This window comes from Pleurodeles waltl, chromosome 4_1, assembly GCF_031143425.1.
Source record: "Pleurodeles waltl isolate 20211129_DDA chromosome 4_1, aPleWal1.hap1.20221129, whole genome shotgun sequence".
Taxonomy (NCBI): Eukaryota; Metazoa; Chordata; class Amphibia; order Caudata; family Salamandridae; genus Pleurodeles; species Pleurodeles waltl.
This window is the reverse complement of record NC_090442.1, coordinates 881,364,337-881,387,998: the sequence shown is the minus strand read 5'-3', so window position 1 is coordinate 881,387,998 and position 23,662 is coordinate 881,364,337. Positions and strand designations below refer to the sequence as shown.

Here is a 23,662-nt window from a genome sequence, read left to right as displayed (position 1 = left end):
GTGTGTGTAGAGTGAGAAAAACATGAAGAAGATGATTTATCCACACCCCCAGAGGAATGTTTTGGACCTGAAGAAGGCCTTTTGTGCTCACTTTTATCCCAATGCCTTTTGCTGTCCTTGTCATCCCCTGTATGAGCTTTTCTGCTCCCCATTGTTCTGACCCATTTGTCTCCCTTGTTTCCCAATTCTTGGGGAGAGGTCAGATCTGAGTCCACAAGATACTGGTGCAACAAATCAGACACACAATTGTTTAATATATGCTCTCTCAGAATTAAGTTGTACAGGCTTTCATAGTCAGTCACCTTACTGCCATTTAACCAACCTCCTAGGGCCTTCACTGAACAGTCTACAAAGTCTATCCAATCCTGTGAAGACTCCATTCTGGTCTCTCTGAACTTTATTCCATATTGTTCAGTGGTTAAGCCCAGACCATCCAAGAGTGCACTTTTGAGAATGTGGTAGTTGTCTGAGTCATCCACCCTGACAATAAGGAGTCTGTCCCTCCCCTTGCCAGTGAAAAACAACCACAGAACAGCAGTGCTTGAGGGACTCTCTGGACTTTACAGGCCCTCTCAAGTGCAGAAAACCACTGATAAATGTCATCCCCATCCTTGTAAGGGGAGAAAACCTTGTGCAGATTTCTGGAATCAAATGTAGGTTCTCTAACACCGGAGTTCCTGAAATTACTGCTGCTGCCACCATGGGGAACTAACCCCAAACCCTGCCTTTCCCTTTCCACAGCCAGGGATTCCCTGTCTAAGGCCAGCTGTGTAGGAGGCTGGCCTGGCTTGTAGTGGGTACCAGAGGTACTTACACGTTGTGCCAGGCCCATTTATCCCTTATTAGTGTAGAAGAGGTGTTTCTAGCAGCTAAGGCTGATAGAAGGTAGCTATGGCAAAGCAGCTTAGGCTGAACTAGGAGACTTGTAAAGCTCCTACTATACCACTGGTGTCATATGCACAATATCATAAGAAAACACAATACACTGAAGTACTAAAAATAAAGGTACTTTATTTTTATGACAATATGCCAAAAGTATCTCAGTAAGTACCCTCAGTATGAGGATAAGTTATATATACACACGATATATGTACACAAACCAAAATTATGCAGGTAATAGCAAGAAAAGTAATGCAAGCAGTGTAAAATTACAGTAGATTGCAATAGGAGCAAATAGGTATAGGGGCAACACAAACCATATACTCCAGAAGTGGAATGCGAACCACGAATGGACCCCAAACCTATGTGAGCTTGTAGAGGGTCGCTGGGACTGTAAGAAAACAGTGAGGGTTCGAAAAATAGCCCACCCCAAGACCCTGAAAGGTAGGTGTAAAGTGCACCTACTACCCCCAGAGAGCACAGAAGTCGTGATAGGGGAATTCTGCAGGAAGAACAGACACCAGCAATGCAACAACAGTGGATTTCCGGACCTGGGTACCTGTAAGACAAGGGGACCAAGTCCAATAGTCGCGACAGTGTCGAGAGTGGGCAGGAGCCCAGCAAATGCCAGCTGAGGGTGCAAGGAAGCTTTCCCACACAGAAAGAGCGCAAACAAGCCTTGTTAGCTGCAAGGGTCGCAGTAGAGGTTTTTGGGTGCTGCTGTGGCCCAGGAGGGACCAGGATGTCGCCACTTGGAGGAGGAGACAGAGGGGGCACGCAGCAAGTCAGGGAGCCCTCACAGAAGCAGGCAGCACCCGCAGAAGTACCTGAACAGGCACTTGGAAGAAAAGTGAACTGGAGTCCACCCGAAGTCACAAAAGGGAGTCCCATGATGCCGGAGGACAACTCAGAAGGTTGTGCACTGCAGGAAGGAGTGTCGGGGACCCAGGCTTGGCTGTGCACAAAGGAAATTCTGGAAGAGTGCACAGGAGCCGGAGCAGCTGCAAATCATGCGGTACCCAGCAATGCAGTCTAGCGTAGGGAGGTAAGGACTTACCTCCACCAAACTTGGACTGAAGAGTCACTGGACTGTGGGAGTCACTTTGACAGAGTTGCTGAGTTCCAGGGTCCACGCTCTTCGTGCTGAGAGGGGACCCAGAGGACCAGTGATGCAGTCTTTTGGTGCCTGCGGTTGCAGGGGGAAGATTCCGTTGACCCACGGGAGATTTCTTCAGAGCTCCTGGTGCAGGGAGGGGGCAGGCTACCCCCAGAGCATGCACCACCTGGAAACAGTCGAGAAAGCCGGCAGGATGAAGCAATACAAGGTTGCTAGTAGTCGTCTTGCCACTTTGTTGCGCTTTTGCAGGCGTCCTGAGCAGTCAGCGGTCGATCCTTTGGCAGAAGGTGAAGAGGGAGATGCAGAGGAACTCTGGTGAGCTCTTGCATAAGTTATCTGGTGAGATCCCCAAAGCAGAGACCCTAAATAGCCAGAAAAGGAGGCTTGGCTACCTAGGAAGGAGGATTGGCTACCAAGAGAGGTAAGAGCCTATCAGAGGGAGCCTCTGACGTCACCTGCTGGCACTGGCCACTGAGAGCAGTCTAGTGTGCCACAGACACCTCTGTTTCCAAGATGGCAGAGGTCTGGGACACACTAGAGGAGCTCTGGGCACCTCCCCTGGGAGGTGCAGGTCAGGGGAGTGGTCACTCCCCTTTCCTTTGTCCAGTTTCCCGCCAGAGCAGGGCTGGGGGATCCCTGAAACGGTGTAGACTGGCTTATGCAGAGATGGGCACCATCTGTGCCCATCAAAGCATTTCCAGAGGCTGGGGGAGGCTACTCCTCCCCAGCCTTCACACCTATTTCCAAAGGAGAGGGTGTTACACCCTCTCTCAGAGGAAGTCCTTTGTTCTGCCTTCCTGGGCCAGGGCTGCCTGGACCCCAGGAGGGCAGAAACCTGTCTGAGGGGTTGGCAGCAGCAGCAGCTGCAGTGGAGACCCCAGAAAGGCAGTTTGGTAGTACCCGGGCACTATGCTAGAGACCCGGGGGATCATGGAATTGTCCCCCCAATGCCAGAATGGCATTGGGCTGACAATAACATGATCTTAGACATGTTACATGGCCACGTTCGGAGTTACCATTGTGACGTTGTACATAGGTAGTGACCTATGAATAGTGCACGCGTGTAATGGTGTCCCCGCACTCACAAATTCCGGGGAATTTGCCCTGAACGATGTGGGGGCACCTTGGCTAGTGCCAGGGTGTCCACACACTAAGTAACTTTGCACCCAACCTTCACAAGGTGAAGGTTAGACATATAGGTGACTTATAAGTTACTTAAGTGCAGTGGTAAATGGCTGTGAAATAACGTGGACGTTATTTCACGCACGCTGCAATGGCAGGCCTGTGTAAGAATTGTCAGAGCTCCCTATGGGTGGCAAAAGAAATGCTGCAGCCCATAGGGATCTCCTGGAACCCCAATACCCTGGGTACCTCAGTACCATATACTAGGGAATTATAAGGGTGTTCCAGTATGCCAATGTGAATTGGTAAATTTTGTCACTAGCCTGTTAGTGACAAATTTGGAAAGCAGAGAGAGCATAACCACTGAGGTTCTGGTTAGCAGAACCTCAGTAAGACAGTTAGGCATCACACAGGGAACACATACAGGGCACATACTTATGAGCACTGGTGCCCTGCCTGGCAGGGTCCCAGTGACACATAGACTAAAACAACATATATACAGTGAAATATGGGGGTAACATGCCAGGCAAGATGGTACTTTCCTACAAACTGTTGCCGCTGTAGCCTCAGTCTGGCCTCCTCTAACCTCAGCTTTCTGAGTTCCCTATCTAGGGACTGGTCCTCGGGGTTAGGTATGTGTGATACCTCTGAGACAAAAGTGACATGGGAATTGGCAGAGGCAGATCTTTCCCTAACTTGAGTCACCCTAGTTACCTGGCCTGTAGGTGTGAAGGGGGCACTACTTGTGTGTGACCCCTTCCCACTCCCAGCTACACTAGTAGATTTGTTGATGGAAAGATTTGTGGAAGGACCCTCCCCAGGATCTTCAGAATGCTCTTCTGAGTCTGCCTGGTTGGAATCTTCCTCTACCCCCCCCTCTGACTGTACCTGACCAGTGGTAAGTCCCTGGTCATCCTGCAGGAGGAGATTTAAGAGACATTTCTTATTAGGGTTCTTCCCAATCTTTCAACTTCTTTCAATGCAGCGACCCCTCAAACCTTTAAAATTCAAACTTTCATAAGTTGTCTTCACCACTCTGGGGGTAGCCTCTACATCAGACATAATGACAAAAAGAGGTTAGGGAAAAGGGTAAAAAGTAAGTAAACTATTAGGCCTAACGTTTTTGAGAAAAGAAAAACTTTTCAGATACTTTTAAAAACTTTTAGAAAGTTTTAAAGAACTTTTTAGAAAGTTAGAAATGACTTGTAGGTACAATTATATATAGCTCTAAGTATTGGAGGAAACGTTTCTTGTGAAAAGCATTAGTAACAAAGTGGTAAAGCAATTGCAAGTACTTATTCCACCGCTGCCCCCAATGTAGGAGGCTAGCCTGGTTTGTAGTGGGTACACTAGGTACTTACACCTTATACCAGGTCCAGTTATCCCTCATTAGTGAAATGTAGTCAGTGTTCTAGCAGCTTAGGCTGTCTAGAGGTAGCTGTAGCAGAGCAGCTTAAGCTGAACTAGGAGACATGCAAAGCTCCTGCAATACCACTGTGGTTGCACAGTACTTATGCACAATAAAAGACAATACTCAGTGTTACCAAAAATAAAGGTACTTTATTTCAGTGACACAAGGCCAAAAATATCTTAGAGGCAATACTCCTTCTGAAGGTAAGTATTATACACAAAATAGACACTAGAGACCAAACTCAGTTAAGTAAATAGTTGCAGAATAGTGCAAATAGTAGAAAACACAATAGAATGCAATAAGCCTAGAGGCAACACAAACCATATACTAAGAAAGTGGAATGCATATCACGAATCCCCCCCTAGGCAAATGCAGTGTGTAGAGGGGCGCTGGGTGTGTAAGAAAACACCAAAGGTAAGTAAAATACCCCACCCCAGAGCCCAGGAAAGTATGAGTAAAGTACTGCAAGTTTCCTCAGGACACACTACAAGTTATTGCAAGAACCAAGCAAGACTGCAAGCAACAAATGGTGGATTCCTGGACCTGAAGACATGTGAAGAGAAGAGTCCAGTCCAGAAGTCACAGAAGATTCCAGGAAGGACAGGAGCCCCTGCCAACCTAGAAGATGGTGCAAAAGAGGATTCTCCGGTCAGAAGAAGTCTGCAGAAGATGGCTGTGGGTGTCTGCGTGGTGCAGGAGATGTCCCACGTTGAGATGTTGGATGCAGGCAGTTTGTGGCGCTTGGTTCGTCAAAAAAGTCTTGGTTCAAACAAGGTTGCGTTTTGCATCAAAATGGTACTGCCTGGACCCAGGAGGGACCTGGTGGCCCCAACTCAGACTGAGGAGGCAGAGGGGGGTCTCAATACTGGAGAGACCTCGCCCACAGATGACCAGGCAGCACCCACGGGAGTCCCAGGACACGGGGACAAAGAAGGTGCAAATTGCAGTTGGTGCAGCACAACAAAAGAAGGTCCCACACTGCCGGAGAACAACTCAGCGAGTTGTGCGTCGCAGGATGGAGTGCTGGGGACCTGGGCCACACTGTGCACAAAGGATTCTTGCAAAAAGTACACGGAGGCCCCAGCAGCTAGAGATGACGCAGTGCACAGGGGTACTGTCGCAATCCAGGAAGGCAAGCTCTTACCTCCGCCAAATTTGGACAGCTGGACATTAGGAGAGTCTGGGTCAAAGGAGTCCATCACCTGTGTTCCAGGGAGCATGCTCGTCACCAGGGGAGGAGTCCCTGATAACCGGTCATCGTCTTGGAAGGTGCCTGCTGGAGCAGGGAAGTGACTCCGTCACTTTTTCCTTCGGTTCTTCTGGTGCAAGGTGAAGGCAGGGAGTCCTCAGAGTGTGCACACCTGTTGCAGTTGCTGGGTTGAGCTGAAGTTGCAGGGTCACAGTAGCCTTTCTGGATGCATTGTTGTAATTACAGCGGTTCCTGGAGCAGTCTGCGGTCGATCCGATGGTCAAAAGCTGAAGCAGAGGTTGCAGAGGATTCTGGGAGGAAACTTGCAAGCTGAAGAGGAACCCACAGTATAGACCCTAAATAGCCCTGAAAGGGGGATTAGCTACAGACCCAGGTATGCACCTATCAGGAGGGGTCTCTGACGTCACCTGCGGGCACTGGCCACTCAGAGATCTCCAGAGTGTCCCCACACCTTGGAAAACAAGATGGCTAACTTCAGGGACACACTGGAGGAGCTCTGGACACCACCCCGGGGGTGGTGATGGACAGGGGAGTGCTCACTCCCATTTCCTTTGTCCAGTTTCGCACCAGAGGAAGGACTGGGGGTCTCTGAACCAATGTAGACTGGCTTATGAAAGGAGGGCACCCTCTGTGCCCTTTAAAGCATTTCCAGAGGCTCTGGGAGGCTTCCCCTCCCAAGCCTCAAACACCTATTTCCAACGGGAGAGGGTGTAACAACCTCCTCCCAAAGGAAATGCTTTGTTCTGCCTTCCTCGGACTGAGCTGCTCAGACCCCAGGAGGGCAGAACCCTGTCTGAGGTGGCAGCAGCTGTAGCTGCAGTGCAAGCCTCAAAGAGCTTGTTTGGCAGTACTGGGGGTCCATGGTGGAGCCCCCAGAATTCATTGGATTGGCCCCCCAATACCAGAATTGGAATGGGGGGACAAGTCCATGATATTAGACACTACGGCTCTCATTACAACCCTGGCGGTCGGTGATAAAGCGTCGGTAATACCGCTAACAGGCCGGCGGTCAAAAAAATGGAATCACGACCATGGCGGAAACAGCCAACACAGACAGCCACTTTAACACTCCGAATGCCACAGCGGTAGCAACAAACACCGAGGCGGACACCGCCAACAGATAGGCAGAACACAATGTACCGCCCACACTATTACAAGGCACCAATCCGCCAACTTTTCCGGGGCGGTACCAATGCCATCAAAAGCACAGCAGAAACAGTCTTTGGAAGGGAAACCACTCACCTCACGACACTCAATGAAGAACCAGGATGCCATGGAGCCCGAACTACAGGTCCTGCCCATGTTGCTGTATCTCTTAATACACCACAAAGTGGAAAGAAGGCGGTGGCGACGACCACAGTGAGTACTGCACCTAGCACACAGGGAGGGGATGAGGGAAAAGAGAGTGACACACACACACAAAACACAACACCCCCACACCCCACCTCTAGCAACACACACACACATATCCAATAGCATCACAGATACACCCTGTCACCCCCTGGAAGAACGCAAGGACCAAACAAAATGAGTTTAACTAGTATAGTATTCGAACAATCAGATAGCCCAAGAGAACAGTAAATAATCTGTATACACAAATATTTTCAGCAAGTACTCAAATCCGTACACTGTCCCATGAAATGTCCATGGACCAGTGGTCCCAAAAAGCATGGGCCAAGCCCACACATAACACCTGCCTAAAAATGGAGAGAACACTGCAGGGGCATCAGGTTGAAAAAAAAAACAGGCACCTCAGGGGGAATGGGAGGGGGGCACCTCAGCCGGATGATGGTACGACACCACTGCTCCTCGAGGGGGCTCTGTAGGAGGCTGGCCTGGCTTGTAGTGGGTACCAGAGGTACTTACACCTTATGCCAGGTCCAGTTATCCCTTATTAGTGTAGAAGAGGTGTTTCTAGCAGCTTAGGCTGATAGAAGGTAGCTATAGCAGAGCAGCTTAGGCTGAACTGGGAGACATGCAAAGCTCCTACTATACCACTGGTGTCATATGTACAATATCATAAGAAAACACAATACACAGATATACTAAAAATAAAGGTACTTTATTTTTATGACAATATGCCAAAAGTATCTCAGTGAGTACCCTCAGTATGAGGATGACAAATATACACAAGATATATGTACACAATTCCAAAAATATGCAGTAATAGCAAAAGGAAGTAATGCAAGCAGTGTAAAGTTACAATAGATTGCAATAGGAGCACATAGGTATAGGGGCAACACAAACCATATACTCCAAAACTAGAATGCGAACCACGAGTGGACCCCAAACCTATGTGAGCTTGTAGAGGGTTGCTGGGACTGTAAGAAAACAGTGAGGGTTAGAAAAATAGCCCACCCCAAGACCCTGTAAGGTAGGTGTAAAGTGCACCTACGACCCCCAGAGAACACAGAAGTCGTGATAGGGGGATTCTGCAAGGAAAACCAACACCAGCAACGCAACAACAGTGGATTTCCAGACCTGAGTACCTGTAAGACAAGGTGACCAAGTCCAAGAGTCGCGACAGTGTCGAGAGTGGGCAGGAGCCCAGGAAATGCCAGCTGAGGGTGCAAGGAAGCTGCCACCGGATGGAAGAAGCTTGGTGTTTTGCAAGAACGAAGAGGACTAGGAACTTCCCCTTTGGAGGATGGATGTCCCACGTCGTGAAGAAGCTTGCAGAGGTGTTCCCATGCAGAAAGACCACAAACAAGCCTTGCTAGCTGCAAGGGTCACGGTTAGGGTTTTTGGATGCTGCTGTGGCCCAGGATGGACCAGGAAGTCGCCACTTGGATGAGGAAACAGAGGGGGCGCCCAGCAAGTCAGGGAGCCCTCACAGAAGCAGGCAGCACCCGCAGAAGTACCGTATCAGGCACTTAGAAGAGGATCGAACCGGAGTACACCCGAAGTCAGAAAAGGGAGTCCCACGACGCCGGATGACAACTCAGAAGTTGGTGCACTGCAGGTTAGAGTGTCGGGAACCCAGGCTTGGCTGTGGACGAAGGAAATCCTGGAAGAGTGCACAAGAGTCGGAGCAGCTGCAAATCATGCGGTACCCAGCAATGCAGTCTAGCGTGGGGAGGCAAGGACTTACCTCCACCAAACTTAGACTGAAGAGTCAATGGACTGTGGGAGTCACTTGGACAGAGTTGCTGAGTTCCAGGGACCACGCTCGTCGTGCTGAGAGGGGACCCAGAGGACTGGTGATGCAGTCTTTTGTTGCCTGCGGTTGCAGGGGGAAGATTCCGTCGACCCACAGGAGATTTCTTCAGAGCTCCTAGTGCAGAAAGGAGGCAGGCTACCCCCAGAGCATGCACCACCAGGAAACAGTTGAGAAAGCCGGTAGGATGAAGCAATACAAGGTTGCAGTATTCGTCTTTGCTACTTTGTTGCGGTTTTGCAGGCGTTCTGAGCAGTCAGCGGTCGATCCTTTGGCAGAAGGTGAAGAGGGAGATGCAGAGGAACTCTGGTGAGGTCTTGCATTCGGTATCTGAAGAATTCCCCAAAGCGGAGACCCTAAATAGCCAGAAAAGGAGGTTTGGCTACCTAGGAAGGAGGATAGGCTAGTAAGAAAGGTAAGAGCCTATCAGAAGGAGTCTCTGACGTCACCTGCTGGCACTGGCCACTCAGAGCAGTCCAGTGTGCCAGCAACACCTCTGTTTCCAAGATGGCAGAGGTCTGGTGCACACTGGAGGAGCTCTGGGCACCTCCCCTTGGAGGTGCAGTTCAGGGGAGTGGTCACTCTCCTTTCCTTTGTCCAGTTTTGCACCAGAACAGGGCTGGGGGATCCCTAAGCCGGTGTAGACTGGCTTATGCAGAGATAGGCAGCATCTGTGCCCATCAAAGCATTTCCAGAGGCTGGGGGAAGCTACTCCTCCCCAGCCATCACACCTATTTCCAAAGGGAGATGGTGTTACACCCTCTCTCAGAGGAAATCCTTTGTTCTGCCTTCCTGGGCCAGGGCTGCCTGGACCCCAGGGGGCAGAAACCTGTCTGAGGGGTTGGCAGCAGCAGCAGCTGCAGTGGAGATCCCGGAAAGGCAGTTTGGCAGTACCCGGGTTCTGTGCTAGAGACCCGGGGGATCATGGAATTGTCTCCGCAATGCCAGAATGGCATTGGGGTGACAATTCCATGATCTTAGACATGTTACATGGCCATGTTCGGAGTTACCATTGTGACGCTATACATAGGTAGTGACTATGTATAGTGCACGCGTGAAATGGTGTCCCCGCACTCACAAAGTCCAGGGAATTTGCCCTGAACAATGTGGGGGCACCTTGGCTAGTGCCAGGGTGCCCCCACACTAAGTAACTTTGCACCCAACCTTTACCAGGTGAAGGTTAGACATATAGGTGACTTATAAGTTACTTAAGTGCAGTGGTAAATGGCTGTGAAATAACGTGGACGTTATTTCACTCAGGCTGCACTGACAGGCCTGTGTAAGAATAGGCAGATCTCCCTATGGGTGGCAAAAGAAATTCTGCAGCCCAAAAGGGAATCTCCTGGAACCCCAATACCCTGGGTACCTCAATACCATATACTAGGGAATTTTAAGGGTGTTCCAGTATGCCAATGTGAATTGGTGAAATTGGTCACTAGCCTGTTAGTGACAATTTGGAAAGCAGAGAGAGCATAACCACTGAGGTTCTGGTTAGCAGAGCCTCAGTGAGACAGTTAGTCATCACACAGGGAACACATACAGGGCACACTTATGAGCACTGGGGCCCTGCCTGGCAGGGTCCCAGTGACACATAGACTAAAACAACATCTATACAGTGAAATATGGGGGTAACATTAGGCAAGATGGTACTTTCCTACAGGCTCCATGGCCACTTCTTGCTCCTGGGGAGTGCAAAGCCACAGTCTCTCAAGTCTCTCAACTGGATGGTTTGCCCACTGCTTGCTCCTGGGGAGTGCAAAGCCACAGTCTCACAAATCTCTCAAGTGGGTGCACTGCCCTCTGCTTGGTCCTGGGGAGTGCAAAGCCACAGTCTATCAAGGCTCTCAAGTGGGTGCACTGCCCACTGCTTGGTCCTGGGGAGTGCAAAGCCACAGTCTCTCAAGTGGGTGCACTGCCCACTGCTTGGTCCTGGGGAGTGCAAAGCCACAGTCTCTCAAGTCTCTCAAGTAGGTGGGTTGCCCACTGCTTGGTCCTGGGGAGTGCAAAGCCACAGTCTCTCAAGTCTCTCAACTGGGTGCTTTGCCCACTGCTTGTTTCTGGGGAGTGCAAAGCCACAGTCTCTCAAGTCGGTGACATGTTCCACTGGTTCTGGAGTGGGCTTTGTCCCCAGAGTGCTTCATCCTGTCAAGGACTGTGTTAGTGGATGTTTTTCTCCACTGGTTCTGGAGGGGTCTTTGTGCCCAGAGTACTTCATCATGCCAAAGACTGTGTTAGTGGATGTTTTTCTCCACTGGTTCTGGAGGGGGCTTTGTGCCCAGAATGTTTCATCCTGCCAAGGACTGTGTTAATGGATGTTTTTTTCTCCACTTGTTCTGGAGGGGGCTTTGTGCCCAGAGTGCTTCATCCTGCCAAGGACTGTGTTAGTGGATGTTTTTCTCCACTGGTTCTGGAGGGGGCTTTGTGCCCAGTGATGCTGCACCTGGGGTGTGGCATGTTGACTTCGTCTCACCTGGGTGTCACAGCCAGACGATGTACCCGGAACAGGTAGCATGATACTCCATGCAGGCAGACCCACACTCCATCCTGCGGCAACTTAGGCTGCCAATTGCTGGGTCGTGTCAGTGTTGGAGGTGGTGTCTCAAGTGGCGTGTCCAGGGTTCAGGACGTCACCTGCAGACTCTGACGAGTGCACACTGGGTTGGGGCTGACGTCGGACAGAATGGCATCGGCTGTGCACGTGGCGGTACTGATGGTGGTGCAGGCGGTGGTGGCTGCGGCAGGGTTGCTGCCAGTGCTGGCCGTGGTGCAAGTGACTGTTGGGGTGGACGGAGACACCATACCGTGTCCGGCAGCCTCGGATGGCTGATCCTTGGGGAGGATGCTGCAGACTGACGTTGTGGCAGCGGCAGTGCAGGCGGTGCAGGTGGCGGTGCAGGTGGCGGTGCAGGTGGCGGTGGTGACTGGGGTGCATTTGGCTGCCATCCCTGACGATTTGGTGGTCACCAGCACCTCCCCAGGTGAAATCGTGCCCAGAAGTGATGTGCCCTTTGGCTTGTGGCCCTTACCCATCTTGACAGCCGCTGCAGGGACCTCGGCACTGTCCACTCTGTGTTTGTGCGAGGCCTTGCTGGGTGGGTGGTGTGACTGTCCCCTGCTTGAAGCTGGTCCCTTTTTGAGCTTTGCAGGTGGTGGAATAGGGTGGTCCTTCTTTTCTGTCGGTCGCACACTGGCAGCTCTGACTGGTGCCCCCTTTGACCATACTGGATTAGCAGGGACCACAGTGGATGCAGATTTGGTGGCTGAGGTTCAGGGCTGGGATCTAGACATCCTGGCCCTAGGAGAAGGACGGAAGGAGGTGTAGGGAAGAGCTCCAGGTTAGCTAGGTAAAAAAAAATTGACACACTGGGACGAGAAGATGGAGGGGGTTTGGGTGTGAAGGAAGATGTAGTGGTTGTAGGAGGTGTATGTCTGCTGAGTGTGGGTTAAGGTGCATGGGTTTAGAGGCTGTTGTGAGGTGGATGGCTGTTGAGTGGGTGTGTGCCTGTGTTTGTGTACTTTGGGAGGAGGGCTCACAGACACACTGGGAGAGGACACAGGGGACGTGTGAATGGTAGAGGGGTGGTCATTGCACGTAAGCGGTGTGTAGTGATGGGCGTGCTGGTGATGGAGGTAGTGACTGAGGATGTAGTGCATGTAGGTGTGAGTGGAAACAAGACTGGGAGGACGTGGAGGAGGGGGACACCGTGGAGGCAGTGGATGTTGGTGTGTCTGCATGGGTATGGTGCTTGTGTGAGTGCCTATGGGATGTGTGGTTCTTATGTTTTCCTGGGCCACTTTTGTGTGTTGATGTGTGTGCATGCTGGTCTGATGGTGTGCTTGGGATATGCTGAGGTAGAGGGGATAGGGTCTGGGTAGTGGAAGTTGGAGGGGGGAGGCTGGACACAGGGACAATGGCTGCCATCAGTGCTGAGGCCAGAGCCTGAAATGCTCTCTGTTGGGCTGCCACGCCAGAATGAATGCCCTCCAGGTATGCATTTGTGTGCTGCAAATGCCTCTCTACACCCTGGATGGCATTCAGAATGGTTGACTGCCCAATAGTGAGGGATCTCAGGAGGTCAATAGCCTCCTCACTGAGGGCAGCAGGGCTGACTGGGGCAGGGCCTGAGGTGCCTGGGGGAGATGTCCAACCCCCTGGATGAGCGCGCACGGGAAACACGCTGCGGGGGCTGCTGGGAGGGCGGTGCTGGTAGGGGGGGTGGCGGCTGTACCTGTTGTTGCAGTGGGCACAGAGGAGCCAGCCACCGCAAGGGAGCTCCCCTCAGAGGAGGAGTCGCTGTCGCTGATGTCCCCTCCTGTCCCCGCGTGGAGCTCCCCTCGCCCTCTGTCCCACTGGTGCTTTCACTGTGGATTCACCCTCCTGGGCCATGTGGGATGCAGCTCCCTCCGTCTCCGGTGCCTCTGCTCCTCCACCAGATGAGGCTAATGCACACAAGGACAGGGTGACAAAACAAGAAGGGGGGGAAGACAGAGGAGACACATGGTCAATGCCAGCAACACCACTACTGTTGGCAGACACAACACACAGGGAGCAGCCCTATGCACTAGGCCATGCACTAGCAGTTAGTAGGAAAATCACCTGCCCATGGGGGACTATGTCTAACACCATTTGCTGCACACCTGGGACCCACAGGACCCTGACTAGTTGTACATGCCCACTACCACTATTTGGGTTGGAGTGCTTCAGAGCCTGCCTAACAAGGGACCTACCCTACCAAGTTCGCCCTGGCCTAGGGGAACCCACATCCCCCACCCAGACACCTCGTAAAGCATGCAGAATCAGCTGCATGAGACTGTACTCACCCCCTTGTGGCTGCTGTGATGCATTCAAACGCCCATCCAACTCCGGATATGCCACCACCAGAATCCGGAACATCATGGGGGTCATGGAGCCATGGGCACCCCTTCCACGTTGGGAGGCCAGCCCCAGCTGGGCCTCCGCAGTCTTCTTGCTCCAGCGGCGCAGGACCTCCCATCTCTTGCTGCAGTGGGTGCTCTGTCTATGATAGACCCCCAGGGTCTGCACTTCCTTGGTGATGGCATGCCAAATAACCTTCTTCTGGTGGGTGCTGACCTATAGGAAAGGTACAGGAGGAAAGAAAATTACTCACCCGTTCGGACCGTCATACTCATTGCCCACCAGTTGCCACCCATGCTCTGACGCACATACACTCACCATCCTCACATGTAAGCCTCAGCCCCCCCAACATGTATCTTCCATCCACACCACTCAAAACAGGCATTTCCCACGCATCATGCTCACAGTGTACTCACCTGTTTGTCTGGTGGACCGTAGAGTAGCGTGTACTGCGGTAGGACCCCATCCACCAGTTTGTCCAACTCCTCCGCGGTGAAGGCAGGGGCCCTTTCCCCAGACACATGAGCAATTTTCGCTTCCAGACTGAGGTCACAGCAGCACTTGCAGTGTAGGTCCTCTCCTGTTGAAGGTCAGGTATCAAGTGAGTGAACAGATAGAAAATGGAGGTCACGTCCGCAGCGGTGCGTACCGTCACCGCCGGCGTACCTCTTCATTGGCTCCTGGAACCCATAGGGCCCAATGGTAACCAATGCTAAATTCTGTGGCGGTCTTCGACCGCCTACCGCGACGCTGCGCAGTGCCAGAGCAGTTACCTCATTTCCCCTTGTCCCTCCTTACAGGTCAGGTGGCTGCCATTTCAGGGGGGCACATGGCATGGCACCAAACTGCGTCACAGCACATTTTGGCAGAAATACAGACAAAGTACTCCACACACGGATTTACTCACATTACAGCAAAAACCCTTGTGCAACCTACGTGGTACATGACCCTCTGCTCACCATTCTCTTCCATAGGGCACATCCTCTGGGGCAGATGATGAGATGGCGTCATCCTCCGGTGTACAGACCCCTGGTGGACCTGTCGACAATGGAAGACAGACATATCATTATCACCTACAGACTTGATTGTGCCTCAATCCAAGAACTGTGTGCCCAATTGGAGCCAGACCTGATGTCAGCTATCCGCCATCCCCACAGGAATACCCCCTCTAGTGCAGGTCCAGTCAGTGCTCCATTTCCTGGCAAGTGACTCCTTTCAAACTACAGTGGCCATGGCATCAGGGATGTCTCAGCCAATGTTTTCTAACATGTTGACCAGAGTATTGTCAGCCCTGCTGAAACACATGCGCAGATACATCGTATTCCCCCAGGTGGAGGATTTGCCCACAGTCAAAACTGACTTCTATGCCCTGGGACATATCCCAACATAATTGGTGCCATTTATGGTACACGTGTGGCATTTGTCCCCCCCCGCAGAAATGAACAGGTGTACCGAAATCAAAAAAGCTACCATTCTATGAATGTGCAGATGGTGTGTTTGACAGACCAGTACATCTCTCATGTGAATGCCAAGTATGCTGGCTCTGTGCATGACGCTTACATTTTGAGGAATAGCAGCATCCTATATGTGATGGGCCAACTCCAGAGGCACCGGGTGTGGCTAATAGGTGAGCCCAAGGTCCCCACACAGTATAAGTTGGTGTCTGGGGTTGTCCCTAAGGGTTAGTATGTGTCTAACGATTGTCCCTCAATATTTGCAGGTGAGTCTGGTTACCCCAACCTCTCATGGCTACTGACCCCAGTGAGGAATGCCAGGACAAGGGAAGAGGAACGTTACAATGGGGCACATAGGCATACTAGGAGGATTACTGAAAGGACCTTCGGCCTCCTGAAGGCCAGATTCCGGTGCCTCCATCTAACAGGTGGCTCCCTATACTACTCACCGAAGAAGGTGTGCCAGATAATTGTGGCATGCTGCATGTTGCACAACCTGGCATTGCAACGCCAGGTGCCTTTTTCTGCAGAAGGAGGATCCTGATGATGGTATTGTGGCGGCTGTGGAGCCTGTGGGCAGTGAGGAAGAGGAGGCAGAGGAAGAAGATATAGACAACCGAAACAACATCATCATTCAGAACTTCCAGTGAGACACAGGTAAGAGGCTGGCACTGCTCATCTGATATCTGACTACTGTAGGACATTGTATAAGTCAGCCTCTTAACCTCTGTGTATGGACATTGACAGTTCACTTTGGCTTTCCATTTCACAGATCTGGGTACCTTATTCTGCCTTCTGCTATATTTACTGCTGTCCAACAACTGTCATACATTGGTATGTGCAAATGAACATTTACATTGATATTTGTCGAAGAAGTTGTAATTATACATTTGTGAAAGTACAGACTGACTCCACATTGGTTTGTGATTCAAGGGTGTTTATTTATGGGCTAATGTGTATAGGGGTATGTGGAAGGGGCTGGGATGATGGTGGAGGAAGGTCCATAGTAGAGTCCAGTCTCCCGGTATCACAAGTGCATTGTCCAATGGGGCATAGGAAGTGGAGCATTGTCAGTTAAAGGTGGACAGGGTGACAGAGTGGGACACAAGGGTGACAATCAGGAGAGTCTTATTTCCTGGCGGCGGTCTTGCCAATGTTCTCTGTCTTCTGCCTGGATCGCAGGGACCGTTTGCGCGGTGGTTCTCCTTCTGCAGGGGGTGGGGTACTGGTGGCCTGTTGGTCCTGTGGTGGGACCACCTGTCCACTAGTGCCGGCGGATGTGGAAGGCTGTTCATCGTTCGGGCTCATGTCAGGGGCCCGGTGGTATGCCACTGTCTCCCTCATGGTGTTGGCCATGTCTGCCAGCACCTCTGCAATGGTGACCAGGGTGGTGTTAATGGACTTCAAGTCCTCCCTGATCCCCAGGTACTGTCCCTCCTGCAGCCGCTGGGTCTCCTGAAACTTGGCCAGTACCGTGCCCATGGTCTCCTGGGAATGGTGGTATGCTCCCATGATGCTTGATAGTGCCTCGAGGAGGGTCGGTTCCCTGGGCCTGTCCTTCCCTTGTCGCACAGCAGCCCTCCCAACTTCCCTGTTATACTGTGCCTCTGTCCCCTGAACCGTGTGCCCACTGCCACTGACCCCAGGTTCCAGGTCCCTTAGTGGGTTTGCCTGGGGTCCCTGTAGTGGTGGACACACTGCTGATTGACGTGTCCTGGGGCAGTGGCATGGGCCCGCTGGGTGGGTGCTGTGGTGGTTTTTCCTGAGGTGGGAGGTTCTGTGGTGGGTTGGGACTGTGGCAGGGGAACCGACTGTCCAGAGGTCCCTGATGGGCTGGGCTGGTCATCTTGATCCAGGCGTGCAGAGCTGCTGTTGTCACTGTGGGCCTCTTCTATGGGGGGACTGGATACGGCTGGCACCTCCTGTCCAGTGATGTTGTGTAGGGGTCCTGTCGGGGTGTAAATGCATTGTTATTGTATCTGTGTGTGCTGTCTAGTGCAATGGGTGTGTTTCCCTCTACTACTGTGCTTGCAATATCGCCTTGGCCCTTGTGTGAGTGATGATTGTGTGCCCTGGGTGAGTCTTTCCCTTGGACATGCTTTGGTGATGGGTGTCCATTCAGGTCTGTGATGGGTGTCTATGCATTGTTGTTGCATGCAGGGCTTGGTAGCGGGATGGGTGGGTTGTGATAGTGGGGTATATGTAAGGTGGTAGAGTGATGGGTGTGAGGGTAGGGGTAGGTGTTTGTGGTGGCATGCAGGTAGGGTGGGGGATATAGTAGTAAAGATTTGCCTTACCAGAGTCCAGTCCTCCTGCTACTCCTGCAAGGCCCTCAGGATGCATGATCGCCAAGACTTGCTCCTCCCATGTTGCTAGTTGTGGGGGAGGAGGTGAGGGTCCACCGCCAGTCCTCTGTACGACTACCTGGTGTCTGGATACCACGGAACGTACCTTTCCCCGTAGGTCGTTCCACCTCTTCCTGATGTCATCCCGTGTTCTTGGATGCTGTCCCACTGCTTTGACCCTGTCGACAATTCTCCGCCATAGCTCCATCTTCCTAGCAATGGATGTCTGCTGCACCTGTGATCCGAATAGCTGTGGCTCTATCCGGATGATTTCCTCCACCATGACCCTGAGCTCCTCCTGAGAAAACCTGGGGTGTCTTTGAGATGCCATGATGTGGTGTGAGTGATGTGTGAGGTGATGTGTGGGGTGATGTTTTGGGGTGTGTGGTGTTTTGTGCGTGGATGGTGTATGAGTGATAGTGTTGTGTGCCTCTGGATGCTGGTGTGGTCTTTGCTTTTCTGTCTTCTTCCAAAATCTTTGTTGTAAGGGGTTGTGGGTAATGTGGGTGTGTGTTTTACATTGGACTGGGTGTGTGGGTGTGGTGTGTGTATGTGTATCCGGTGTGTGTATTTTGAATTGTCCAATGTGGTTGTGTTTTGTAAGTGTGTGTATTTTGAGTGCGGCGGTGTGTACCGCCAATGGTTTACCGCGGTTGAATGACCGCCACGTTGATTCGTGGGTCGTGATAGTGTGGGCGTATTCCTGTTGGCGTAACGGTGTGGGTTTTGGTACTGCCGATTTATCACTGACCTTTGATGTAGCGGACTTTTGTGGGTGTCTGTACTGTGGAGGATTTCTAAATGTGGGTCATAATACACGTAGCAGATTTCCATCGCGGACATGGTATGTTGGCGGCCGTCGGCAAGGCGGTCAGCGACATTTACCGCCAGGATTGTAATGAGGGCCTATATGTAGTACACCTGTGTAATGGTATCCCTGCACTCACGAAGTCCGGGGAATTGGCCCTGAACAGCATGGGGGCACCTTTGCTAGTGCAAGGGTGCCCTCACACTTAGTAACTTTGCACCTAGCCTTCAGTAAATGAAGGTTAGACATTTAGGTGACTTATAAGTTACTTAAGTGCAGTGAAAATGGCTCTGAAATAATAGTGTGTGCAATATTTTATTCAGGCTGCAGTGGCAGTCCTGAAGAAGGGTTTGTCTGAGCTCCTTATGGGTGGCAAAAGAAATGCTGCAGCCCATAAGGAACTACCTAGGTACCATATACTATGGACTTATAAGGGGGGTTTCCAGTGTGCCAATTGGAATTGGAATATGAAGTCACTAAACTATAGTGACTAATTTGGAAGCAGAGAGAGCATAAGCACGTAAGTTCTGATTAGCAGAACTTCAGTGACACAGTTAAGCACTACTGATAACACACACATTAGGCCACAAACAATGAGCACTGTGGTCCTGGCTAGCAGGATCCCAGTGAGACAGGCAAAACACTGACAAATAAGGTTTTAACTATGGGCACTGGGGTCCTGGCTAGCAGGATCCCAGTGAGAAAGTAAAACAACACTGACACACACTCAAAAACAGGCCAAAAGTGGGGGTAACCATGCTAAAAAGAGGTTACTTTCTCACACTATGGCCCTCATTCGGACCTTGGCGGGCGGCGGAGGCCGCCCGCCAAAGTCCCGCCGTCAGGTTACCGTTCCGCGGTCGAAAGCCCGCGGCGGTAATTCTGACTTTCCCGCTGGGCTGGCGGGCGGCCGCCTTCAGGCCGCCCGCCAGCCCAGCGGGAAAGAGGCTTCCACGATGAAGCCGGCTCGGAATCGAGCCGGCGGAGTGGAAGCTGTGCGACGGGTGCAGTTGCACCCGTCGCGTATTTCACTGTCTGCGCAGCAGACAGTGAAATACATTTAGGGGCCCTCTTACGGGGGCCCCTGCAGTGCCCATGCCAGTGGCATGGGCACTGCAGGGGCCCCCAGGGGCCCCGCGACCCCCCCTACCGCCATCCGGTTCCCGGCGGGAGAACCGCCGGGAACTGGATGGCGGTAGGGGGGGTCGGAATCCCCTCGGCGGCGCAGCTAGCTGCGCCGCCTTGGAGGATTCCAATGGGCGGCGGTACACTGGCGGGAGACCGCCAGTGTTGCCGGTCCGACCGCGGCTTTACCGCCGCGGTCGGAATGCCCATTGGAGCACCGCCGGCCTGTCGGCGGTGCTCCCGCGGTCCTCCAACCCGGCGGTCATGGACCGCCAGGGTTGGAATGACCACCTATGTGTTTGGCCTCTCCTCTAAGATGGCTGAGCACATTGAAAAGGCATCCAAAAACTGTGTTTGGCCAGCCAACAACTCCAGATGTTGTGGTATGACCAAAAGGCTACACTTTAGAATTTCAGCCGTGGGAAGAAAGTTTGAGTTCTGTGGCTCCCCGGGCACTTTATGACAGATGGAGTGGCCCTTACCCAATCTTAGAAAAGCAGATTCAGGTCACCTACTTGGTGGATCTGGACATTTGCAGGAAATCCATGTTAACCGCCTGAAACTCTACAATAATATGGCAGACATAACCATTCTGATTGTTACCAATGAGGACCAGGAAGCAGAGAGTGAACCTCTCCCTGACCTCCTCTCAACTGATCCTTAGGATGGGTCAGTAAATGGAGTTGTCTATTCAGACAACCTCTCTGCCCAACAGCAAGCTGACTGCAGGCAAGTCCTACAGCAGTATGCTGACCACTTCTCATCTATGATGTGGACACAGAAGACAGTTTGCCTGTCAAAAACAAAATCTATAGACTGTCTTACCATGTCAAAGAGAGCATGAATGTGGAAGTCCACCAGATGCTGGAGTTAAGGGTAATAGAGCATTCTGACAGTCCCTGGGCTAGCCCAGTGTTCTTGGTCTCCAACCTCATACCAAAGATGGCAAGAGAGAAATGAGGTTCTGTGTGGACTATAGAGGGCTCATCTCTGTCACTGAAACAGATGCACACCCTATACCCAGAGCAGATGAATTGACAAGTTTGGTGCCTCAAAATGTTTAAGTACCTTTAACTTAACTGCAGGGTACTGGTAAATTAGGCTGGAATCTGGAGCAAAAGAAAAGACAGCATTCTCTACACCTGATGGGCATTATCTGTTATGCCCTTTGGCTTAAAGAATGTCCCTCCCACCTTCCAAAGGTTGGTGAATCAAATTTTCGCTGGCTTGGAATCCTTTAGTGCAGCATATCTAGACAATATTGCTGTCTTAGCTCTCACTGGCAGGATCACCTGATCCACCTGGGGAAGGTTTTGCAGGCCTTGCAATCTGCAGGCTTCTCTATTAAGGCATTGAAGTGCCAAATATGGCAGGACACAGTTGTAGACTTGGGCTACCTTGTTGGTGGCGGCCAAGTGCAACCCTTCCAACGCAAAATCTGTACCATTCTAGACTGGAAAGCTTCAAAAACCCAGACTCAAGTCAGGGCATTCCTTGGCTTGACTAGTTACTACAGGAGGTTTGTGTAGGGGTATGGATCCATTGTGACTCCCCTCACAGACCTGACCTGAAGGAAAATGTGTAAGAATGTAAACTGGACTTGACTGTCAAAAGGTCTTTGACACCCTGAAAGAAGCAATGTGCTCAATGCCAGTCCTTAAAGTTCCAGATTATTTAGGAAGTTCATCGTGCAGAGAGATGCCTCTGAACATTGGATAGGACCAGTCTGTTGCTTTCATTAGCAAGAGGTTACTCCCCCGGGTGCAGCATTGGAGTGCCATTGAGAACGAGGGCTTTGCTGTGGTTTGGTCCCTGAAAAAAAAGATGAGACCATACTTATTTGGTACTCACTTTGTTGTTCAAACTGACCACAGACCTCTCAGATGGCTGATGCAAATGAAAGGTGAGAACCCTAAACTTTTGAGGTGGTCCATATCCCTACAGGGAAAGGGCTTTTCAGAGGAAAATAGACCTGGGACTGCCCATCCAATGCAGATAGATGGCCTTTCCAGGTTCTTCCACTTAGAAACTGAAGATTCTCTTGGGAAATGTTAGTCTCATCCTCTTCCGTTTGGGAGGTTGTGTAGGAAAGTGCCACTATTGCATTGGTACCCCCCACTTTTTGCCTATTGTTGATACCAACTTTGATCGGATGTGTGCTAGGATCCTGCTGCTCAGGCCCCAGCACCAGTGTTCTTTCCCAAAATCTGTACATTTGTTTCTACAATTGACGCACCCCTGGCAGACAGTTAAGTCCTTTGTAAAAGGTACCCATGGTACCAAGGGCCCTGTGATCAGGGAAGGACCCCTAGGGCTGCAGCATATATCATGCCACCATATGGGACCCCTCACCAAGCACATGTACACTGGCTATGCAGCCTGTGTGTGCTGGTGGGGGGGAAATAGGCAAAGTCGACATGGCACCCCTCTCAGGATGCCATGCATACAAACTATTGCCTGTGGCATAGGTAAGTCACCCCTCTAGCAGGCCTTAAAGCCCTAAGGTAGGATGCACTATACCACAGGTGAGGGCATAGCTGCCTGAGCAATATGCGCCTACAGTGTCTAAGTCCATTCATGGACATTGTAAGTGCAGTGTAGCCATATTGAGTATAGGGTCTGGGAGTCTGTCATTACGAACTCCAGAGCTCCATAATGGCTTCACTGAATACTGGGAAGTTTGATATCAAACATCTCAGCACAATGAACCCCCACTGTTGCCAGTGTAGGATTTATTGAAAAATGCACCCAGAGGGCATCTTAGAGATGCCCCTGTATGTTAGCAAACTGCTAGTGCAGGACTGACTGGTCTGTGCCAGCCTGCCACTTTCAGATGAGTTTCTGACCACATGGAGTGAGAGCCTTTGTGCACTCGATGGTCAGAAACAAAGCCTGTCTTGGGTGGAGGTGCTTCACACCTCTCCCCTGAAGGAACTGCAACACCTAGGAGTGAGCCTCAAAGGTCGAAGCCTCGTGTTACAGAGCCCCATAGCACCCCAGTTAGCTGAGATGCCCGTTCCCCGGACAAAGCCCCATTATTTGGCGGCAAGTCCTGCAGGAAAATTAGGAAAAACAGGGAGGAGTGACCACCCCAGCCAGGACCACCCCTGAAGTGTCCAGAGCTGAGGTGACCCCCTCCCTGCAGAATTCTCCAGCTTGGTTTGGAGGACAGAGACCAATAGGATTAGGTTTGTGCCCCCCTCCCCAAAGAAAACGTGCACAAAGAGGGTGTAGCCACCCTCAGGGACCCTAAGGGACCCTCTGACCTCTGTAACGCCCCTAGATCCAGAAGTTAAGGGGCTCCCTGAACCCAGCTCATGAGATTCCTAGCAACCTGACAAGGAGAAGGAGGACGGCATATCCGAAACACCCAGCAGAGAAGAAGGAAGACTACAACTGACTTGGCCTGCCTCCTGCTTCAAAGAACCTGCACAAGAACAACAACGCATCCAGCGGGACCAGCGACCTCTGCCAAGCTACAGAGGACTGTCCTGTACCCAAAAGTACAAAGAATTCCTGCAGACAGCAGCCCTGTCCAAGAAGAAACAACATCCAAGTACTCCAACACCACTCCCAATGTACGAGTCTTGATCACTCTGCACCCAACGCCCACGGCCCGTGTCCCAACCAGCTAGAGACATTCCCCAGGCGGTTCTGAGCAAGTGCCCACCTTGAGTTGACCTCTCCACCCCTCCACGACACCGCCTGAAGAGGGATTCCTGACCGCGAAAGCTCCGGACGAAGATATCCTCCACGACACCGCCTGAAGAGGGATTCCTGACTGCGAAAGCTCTGGACGAAAATATCCGACGCCTAAAGACACACTGCACCCGCAGCCCACAGGCCTTGGAGAAGCCGACCTCTGGTGCAGCAACGTTCAGCATGCAGCCCTCCTCCCTGTTCAGATGGTTTGCCCAAGATGACCTCCTGGACCTCGTCTGCAGCATCTAAGTGACCCCTGGGGTCCCCTCATAGAGAATCATTGGAGAGCAGATGCTTTGTTTGCACCCTGCACCTGGCCGCCCAGTGCCGCCGAGGGTGTACGTTTGGTGCCGACTTGTGGCCCCCCTCAGTGCTCCTCTAAACCCCCCAGTGTCTGCCCTCTGTAGACATGGGTTCTTACCTGCCTGCAGATCTGAAACCTAGTGCCCCCAATCT

At 51.7% G+C, this 23,662-nt stretch overlaps 1 protein-coding gene across 1 annotated transcript in view; it reads left to right on the top strand.

The window, feature by feature from the left end:
• TTLL8 (tubulin tyrosine ligase like 8) overlaps positions 1-23,662 on the top strand; it is a 305,753-nt gene that overhangs the window by 16,596 nt on the left and 265,495 nt on the right. The window contains exons 4-5 of the mRNA XM_069227565.1: positions 1,641-1,663; positions 17,284-17,293. Of these exons, the coding sequence (XP_069083666.1) occupies positions 1,641-1,663; positions 17,284-17,293 (33 nt within the window). The remainder of the gene's footprint in view (positions 1-1,640; positions 1,664-17,283; positions 17,294-23,662) is intronic.